General features: G+C 43.5%; 1 protein-coding gene across 2 annotated transcripts; it reads right to left on the bottom strand.

The window, feature by feature from the left end:
* Positions 1–304: 304 nt before the first annotated feature.
* On the bottom strand, positions 305–8010 carry LOC106588222 (dpy-19 like 4). Of its 2 annotated transcripts, none has more exons than XM_014177001.2 (20): positions 7558–8010; positions 6984–7083; positions 6697–6873; positions 6345–6469; positions 5978–6068; positions 5648–5769; positions 5308–5453; positions 4830–4953; positions 4441–4575; positions 4112–4243; positions 3750–3851; positions 3479–3552; positions 3131–3289; positions 2886–3005; positions 2669–2789; positions 1938–1994; positions 1735–1817; positions 1443–1575; positions 1077–1235; positions 305–882 (listed from the first exon to the last, which is right to left on the bottom strand). In XM_014177001.2, the coding sequence occupies exons 1-20, from the start codon at positions 7558–7560 to the stop codon at positions 718–720; spliced, it is 2328 nt and encodes a 775-aa protein (XP_014032476.1). In that variant the 5' UTR covers positions 7561–8010; the 3' UTR covers positions 305–717. The 2 variants fall into 2 exon arrangements, with proteins under 2 accessions (XP_014032476.1, XP_014032475.1); XM_014177000.2 differs by having other exon boundaries at positions 7403–8008.
* Positions 8011–8234: the final 224 nt, after the last annotated feature.

The raw sequence follows: 8234 nt of genomic DNA, 5'->3' as shown, positions 1-8234 counted from the left end.
AAATGTGGAAAAAGTCAAGTGGTCTGAATACTTTCCGAATGCACTGTGTATATTTTTTTCTCTCAGAAAACTTGGGGGGCCAAATACAACCACCCACGGGCCAAATTGGGGAATCTTGCCAAAAGGCTTAAGAGTGAGCTCTGGTCAACCTTATCCGCCCCTTCTCTTTTACATCATACAGAAGAAACGGGGGTGTGCTGGCAAATACATCCTAAGACGCAAAGTAGCAAACTTTAACTGTTAAAACACATATGCACTGCATGTGCGTCAATATTAAGAGGTAAATAATGACAAGAGAATAGTGGACCTGTCTCCCCTACATGCATGTGTGCTTTACTTTCACTCAAGACATCACAGTAATTAGTGTTTTGGAAAACAAAATACAGTACTATGACTCACATGGCATTGTGAACATCGCCCCTAACTATTCATTAAGAGTTTGACCACTTATCTGACATGCAATAATTGGGGGACCAACTGAATTTTCTCATCATGGATCTCAATCTGTTACATGTATGATTTGTTACTGTGCAGAATATCAAGACAATTTACACTGCCCGTAGAATGTCAAGGGGAGTGAATATTCAATCAACACTCTTCCACGGATTTTAAGAGAACCAACTGCGAAGGAGTTGTATTGCATCCAACTATGGTAACAGACACTGCAGAGACAGAAGAAAGTCTTGTCTCAGTAGTTACGCTGAAGCTGAGCTGTCTTCAGTACTGGAAGGAGATGACAGAGTTGACTTTGTAGACGTGATAGGACCTGTTCCAGAAAACCCTTGAGAAGTAGTTTGTGTAGGGCGAGTAGTTCATCTTTATCTCATGACAGAATCGTCCGTGTTTGGAGAAGGAGTACATCTCGCCTTTGTCATACACCACCTGGTGGAGGAAGGAGGGCAACAGTCAATGCAAGAAAAAACAGTCATGTGCAAGAAAGCAATCATGTATATAGGCTATATTTCTCAGAGCGTCGTTATGTACTGTAACAGTTTACTGTTTATCATCAAAGTGTGTGTGTGTGTGCGTGCCTGGTATAATGTTGCAGTATAGGGAGTGGTGTTCATAATACTCACATGGCTGTTGGCGATATCCAGCAGGTCTTTGATCCTGCAGCCCTTGGTATGACTCAACTCGTTGCACAGCGACTCTTCGATAATCACGTAGCTCGTCTTGTGCAAAGACAGAATCTTGTAGACATCTTCCGCAGACCTCATTGCATACACCTGGTATGTCTATTTGACGCAAAACACAAGGTTTCAAATGGGGGGATTGACAGAAGGAAAAAACAAATTACTAGGGAGATCAGCTATCCTATGTTTCAGGGGGAGATATGTTTTAACCTGTAGGATTAATAATATTTGTTCTATCTCATAATGTTTTCTCCTGTTTGCGTCTACTCTATTAAGTGCACACCATATGATTCAGGTAGCCCTACTCACATCCTCACTCCTCCTCAGCAGGTCAATGTCTGAGTAGAGAGGCAGACTGGTCACAGTCCAACCTGAGCACAGCTTCACCGAACCCAACAGCTGTGGGCTGCCCGCAAACACTGCCGCCATCGGGGCATGGGTCCTGGAGAGGAAAGAGAGGAACAGAGGCGGGACGGAAAGAAGAAGAGGGAGGGATGCAGAAATGGGTTGGTGGGTCAGAACCCTCAGTAAGAACGTACTGTGTAACCCTCAAGTCTGTATTAAATGATCTGTGTGAGAGGCAATGAGGCAGATTACACACTTTATCCAGTTCATCAGCTCGACTGTATCTGGGTCATAGAATTCCTGCAGCTCTGATAGTTCTGCTATGACACGGGGAAAGTACTGAAAGAAGGACAGAGGGTTATGCCAATTTAACATGTTACAAATGTCACCTTAATTGTTAAAGTTCAAAGCATGAGAATACTAATACATGATGATACTAACGTATATTGCAAACCTCACCTCTCTCCATAAACTGAATCCAATGATGGTTGGAACTGCTGTGCTCAATATCAGGGCCTGTTTGGGTAAAACAAGCAGCAAAAGATTAATGTTATATTTTTACATTATGAACAGATATGGTGCTTGTAGCCTAAAACAGACTGTGATAGTTAGGTATCACAGTCTGAAACAAAGCAATACAATTGTTTGGAAAGCTTCCTCTTACAAGCAGAATGAAATGACATTTGAACTTACTCTACTGGTTGTCTCTGCGGTTGTTCCTTATGCCTCTGGAAATTTGATAAGAAATATCTATTATTAACCTGACTTTTCAAGACGCTGGTACTGCACAGAGATTTCTATCACCTGACACATGCGCATAACCATGTACACACCTGCACGCGATCGGCTAGTATGCATGCAACATGTATTTACATCGTATGAGCGTGCCTCAGGTGATGAACAAACTGTGATAGCCACGCACAGCAGCCCACATGCGTTTTGAAGTCAGTTAAATAATACTTTCCTGGGAATATTTTGTCTCACATTTCCAACTGCATAAGGATGAAATCAGCTGACAACCAGTAGAGTAAGTTCAAATAAAATGTATTCAACATTCTGACTTGTAAGGGACTGTTTGGTGTTCTGGAATCTATTTGTTAGCTATGAAAATGGAGACGGAGGCATGTCCACACTCAAAGCGTAGAGGTTATGGTGATTGGAGACAATTGAATGGAAAATGCCTCTCTCACCAGTACCACAGGGTGGATGGACTTCAACCTTAGCCACCTGAACAAAGTCACCCAGAGCTCTGGCGAACACACGCCAAACGCTGTGAACATGCAGACGTATGGGGTCCACAAATACTTCATCCTGCGGGAGAACACCACGTGTGAACAATGACAGCCATTTTTTGTTTTCATGTCTGAAAGGTTATAGCAAGTAAACCTGAATCATTTAGGAACATACCCCTCAAAGACCATAGCCAGAGCCCCGAACAGCATTGTGTGGAAAACGTGGTAGATGACCTCGGGTTGCTCTCCTATTCGTCCATCTTCGAGTCTGAGGTTCGTTTTCATTGGCTCACCACTATCACCATGGAGACACAACAATTACTGAACGGCCATATGATGGTTCTTGTATTTGAAATCGACCATATTATGAGAACACAAAACAACAGCTTCTCTTGCCGTCTACTATGTGTAGTTTCTAACCTGAGCCTCCTGTAGATGGTCTGCAGTGTTGATATGAGACAGATAAGGAGGACCAGTAGGTAAAAAGGCAAGACTGATGCTTGGGTCAGCCGCAGGAAAAAGTCCTGACTGGGGGTCTGGAAGCATTCTTGACACAGGAGCCGGTTAGTCACAAAGTCTCTGAGGAAGAGAAACCATTCAATAATTTCATATTTACTGTTGTTCATTGCTAGTTAACATTATGATTGAACACTTAATATTACTACATTTACTACAATAAGATATCACACTAGAATTACCTTATCTTTGTCTTATTGCTGAATGCCAAATATTTGGGTCAGTTGTATGTTAGAAAGTGTTACAACTCACGTTGTTGTGTTGAGTCCGAATTTCACTTCAAGAAATTTCAAAATGAAATCACTCTCTCTGACTGGCATTAGTCGCTGGAAATCAAATTAGATGCATATTACATGAAAATGTTGATTTTCCAACTCAAATCCCATCTACTACAACATGTTGTGTGATTGTTAATCAGATGTTGCAATTTCCTTTCAAATACACATCCAGAGGGGGAACACTCCCATATTTCCAACAATGTTACAATATTGATGAAACTGAACCTAAACTCAGGGACTCTCACCTTGGCCACATAGCTGAAGGTGATCCCGGTGGTGAAGCAGAGGTAGAAATGCAGAAAGAGCTTCATCAGTCTGGCCACTAGGGGGCCCATCTTCATGTTTTGCTGAAAACAAGACCACAGACAACATTTGAAAGCGATTGTGGCAACTGCCAAAGCAACCTCTGATTATCTAACATTAGCAGCTTCCATCATCTTACCAAGTCTAATTTACGCCTTATGCTTCAATCAAACGTTCCCTCCATGTGCGAACGGTAGTGGATGTTCAATATTTCATAATTTTGTGTGCAAGGTGGAAGCTAACTTACAGCTCCAAAGCCTCACTGCTATTTGGTTTCACAGAGTAAGTCAGAAGCTCTCTCTACCTGGAAGTACCTCGCTAGCACTGAGCTGATGAGGAGGCTGAGCAAAGGAGAGCTGAGCAGGGCTGGGTTCTGGAATTGGAGGACGTAGGCCAGGAAGAGAGAGCTCAGGTACACCTTGTGAATGTCAGCCATCTTGTCAATCACACAGAGAGACAGAAAAGGGAGATACTGAGACTATATCCAATTGACTGAATACTTTGACATTTTATCATACCAAAATATCCTTCAGCAAATGTTTCATCTACAACAACCATGAAGACGGAAGTCAGCAAATATGTCTTCAAAATGAGATAATATCACAATAACTTTGGAGGGCAGTAAGTAAGTACCTTGCGGGACGGCACCAGGTCAAAGGAGTCGAGCAGGAACAGAGCCAGGCCCTGGATGAAGAGCACGTAGTGGCTGTGCTCCCACACCAGGATGAAGGTGAACGTGGTGGCACTCATCAGGAGGTAACAGAACATCTACAACACAGAGGGGAGAGCCATCATGCCAATTTTACCCACAGGAAAAAACCGACAGGTGGTATGATGAAACACAAACTTATCATATCCATATTCCCTATATCCCACACATAACGATGAGCTTACAGCTTTTAAATCAATTTAATTGAAAGCAATACACAGAATGTCTCACTCTATCCCTCTCCCTTACTCCAATGACCTAGGTGTTTAAAAAGCAATTTTTACATTTGGAGTAACATGCAAAGGTAGCTCACCTCTGAGGCTGAGTTAACGTTATTACTCAGGAATCCTGTTAAGGCTGCAACTTGGCAAGAGAAGTAAGGCAAGGCCCAGTTTTCCCGCAGTGGAATGGCATAGTCCACTTTGGTTGTGTCTGGTCTGGGGAGACAATGAATGAACAATGACAGAATTAAAACAAGTTACGTTGTAATGTCTGAATGCCTAGGAAGACCATGATAATGGCTATATCCTGATTCATCACACTTACACTTAAACACTTTCTCTCATGGATTTAACAATGGTGGAAACTACCCGCCAGCCAACACTCCTATGCTTTTAAATCCATGAGAGGGAGGGTACAAGTGCACACCTCTGGAAAAAGCAGGACAATGGGGAAACAGACATAGCCTGCATCGTAAGGCCCTGGTCAAAAGTAGTGCACACTATAAAGGGAATAGGGTGCCACTTGGGACACACACATTGTGTCTGATAGTGTGTCCATCTCCCACTCACCGGTTGATAACATACCAGGCCACAGCCAGTATGCCAGCCACGCACGTGCCACTCATCACCCAGCTGGACACGAAGAGGGCAGTGACGTAGACAGCCTGGAGGCCAAACACCACTCCGATGTAGAAGTATACTGGCTCTATTACATCCTGCAGGGTGGAGGAAACCCTACCAGTCAGACACACACAGAGTACATCACTAGCATCTTTATGGGTGATAAGACTGCAGGATGTGGGTAGGCAGCGCGTCAACTAACGCAAGTTGCCATGCAGTCAAAAACCACAAGTTCATGTCAGATCTTTTTGATCAAGGGAAAGAGATTATCTCTAGGTGGTGCACTGACCTGGCTTCCTGTGATTCTATAGAGCAGGCTAGTAATAAGCTCTGGGTACAGAGACAGGCGTTCCACTGCGTTAATGGTCTGACCAGACACAGTCCTGTTGTCTCTCATCAGCTCGTATATCCCTAAAGCAGAAAAACAACGAATCCATAAGACAGAAATAATAAGATGATGACGATGACTGAAAACCTTAGATGTAGTAACAGTATGGCAACATATGATAGTGTTACAGTATAACCGTAACTGGGTGAGACAGGTTGTCTCAGGTTTGGATATCAAAACCACTGATTTGTATTGGATACTGGTTTGTTTGGGGAAAGATTAGGTTATTACCTCTTTCAAAGGAGGGTGCTGTCAACATGTGTTTGTAGTAGTAATAGTAGAGTCCACTGCCACCCTGGAAGGTGATTTCCCGTTCCAGCTCCTGAAACAAAATAAACACAAAGGCAGGGTAAGCACTGTTCATATTCCTGTTAACACCTGGCCATTATCTAACGATGTATTAGAGAGAGAAAGAGAGAGAGCGAGCGAGAGAGAAATGGATTGGGGAAGACCCAGCGCTACCCTAGCCTGGTTACTAGTCTGTAGGTTATCATTCCACTCCTTGCTACTCCTTGTCATGCAAGTGTGGCATGACAAGGAGTGGTAAGGAGTGGAATGGTAGCACAAACAGACTAGTACCCAGGCTAGCGCTACCCACCTGTCTGCTAGAAAACCAGAACTTCCTCTCGTGGTAGGTGTAGAGATACACTGCATACATCATGCCACATGTAACTGCTGCCAGGCATCCGAAGAACAGCTTCACTAGACTCTGAAGCATAACCGCTGCGGAGTGGGGGTAGAGTACGTTTGAACATCACGTTATTGTCAGACAAAAGTCACACATTACCCAATGCACGTCTTTTACTGTGTGATTGTGTCAATCAGTGAGTAAACCTTGTACCCAGGCTATTTGCACATAGCATTGGAGGAAGTATCTGGTGAAAGAGATTCATCGGTGAGAGGCTCCATCCCTACCCTTACAGTGAGAAAATAACAAGAGATCCACTCACATCTGCAGGCGCTCCGGTTTCTTTTGACAGGAGAGGGCTTCTGACTGTCTGCCTCCTCCTTTTTATCTTCTTCCTTCTTCTCCTCCTCCTCTTCATCTTCCTTCTCTTTATCCTGAACCCCACAGGTAGCTCCATCTGTGTCCTCTGAACACTTCTCCTTCAGACTAACCTTGTCCACTGGTAAAAGAAAAGGAATACATTACAACTTCACCCACATACATTTATTTCCTGGCTGTCACCAAACCATGCAGGCCTACAGTTGACACCTATTGAGTGTGGTTGGTTACTTGTAAAATTCTCTGAGCAAGGTTCAGATTCACATTGCTGGTGTTCCTCCTCTTCTCCCTCCTTTACCACAGTTTTCCGGCATCTCAACCCTGCCATATCCTGTTAAACCACAAGAGGCATATTCACATTATGGGTCAGACACCCTGGCCTAACATAATCCACACAGCTAACGTAACTGCAGCTAGTTCCTGGCTAACTAACTATCATTCTAGCTAACTAGCAGCTAACGTTACTTCTGGCCTGCTAGATAACGTTAACGTTAATTAACAATGTTAAGGTTAGCTAGTCTGCAAACAAGCGAGTCTGCTAGCTAGCTAACCAAAATTAGCATACTGACAATGTCCTAGCAAATTATGACATATCTGTACAAACAGGTAGCTATCTAGATGGCTAAGCTAACGAATACCTAGCTACCTACCAGAGATTCACAGCAATTCCATGACATTAACAGAGCTACTACTACTAGCTTGCTAATACTTAGCTAGCTAACGAGTTTGTTTTCGAACTTGATTCAACGAATGACTAACGAGCTAGCTAGCGACTCCCTGTCCTCAAGCGATTTCTTTAACCAACCATTTCTTCCCTACTGTCGTCAACCCTTCTCCTACACACTAGATGGCAGTGTGGAAACTAGCTAAATGTTTCTGTTAGAACTCCCGAGGAAGAAGTCTTCAACATAGCTAGGTCTAAACCAGGAAAATAAACACACAAAAAAAGAGTGCATCAGGAGTGCATTCTACTAAAACTGTTCGGAACTCCGGTATCAATCGTTGATAAACAAACAATACAACTTTAGTCGGTGTGGCGGTGGTTCGGCAGGGCTGTAACTGGGTCAGAAATGGTAGGAGATAGTGATGGGGAAGAAAGTGAAACAAGTATGGAGCAGTGGTACAAATAAAGGGGGGAGTAGAAAATAGAAAAAGAAAGGGGGCAGGGGTTTGAAGGGGAGCGAGAGGTCTATGAAGGCACAGAGGAGGCTGAAAATGAAGTTTGAGGAGAACAACATTTTCCAAGGCTAGCGGCAGTTCGTTGGTAGAGAGTGTCGAGGAAGGGCAAGATATGTCGTGAGGTGAGGAGGAGCATAAAGTGATTCTGAAGTTTAGGGAGGAAGGGCGGGTTGGGGCAATGAGTCCGATAAGGTTGACGGCTGTGATAAAATAGTTGATTGGGTAAGTTGTCAGTGCTAAAGTGTTAAGAGATGCAGCTTGTTGTTGTGTAAGAACATTGTGCAGAGGGAAAAATCTCACAGA

The sequence above is a fragment of the Salmo salar genome, chromosome ssa27, assembly GCF_905237065.1.
Source record: "Salmo salar chromosome ssa27, Ssal_v3.1, whole genome shotgun sequence".
NCBI classification, from domain to species: Eukaryota; Metazoa; Chordata; class Actinopteri; order Salmoniformes; family Salmonidae; genus Salmo; species Salmo salar.
This window is presented reverse-complemented; position numbering and strand designations above follow the sequence as displayed.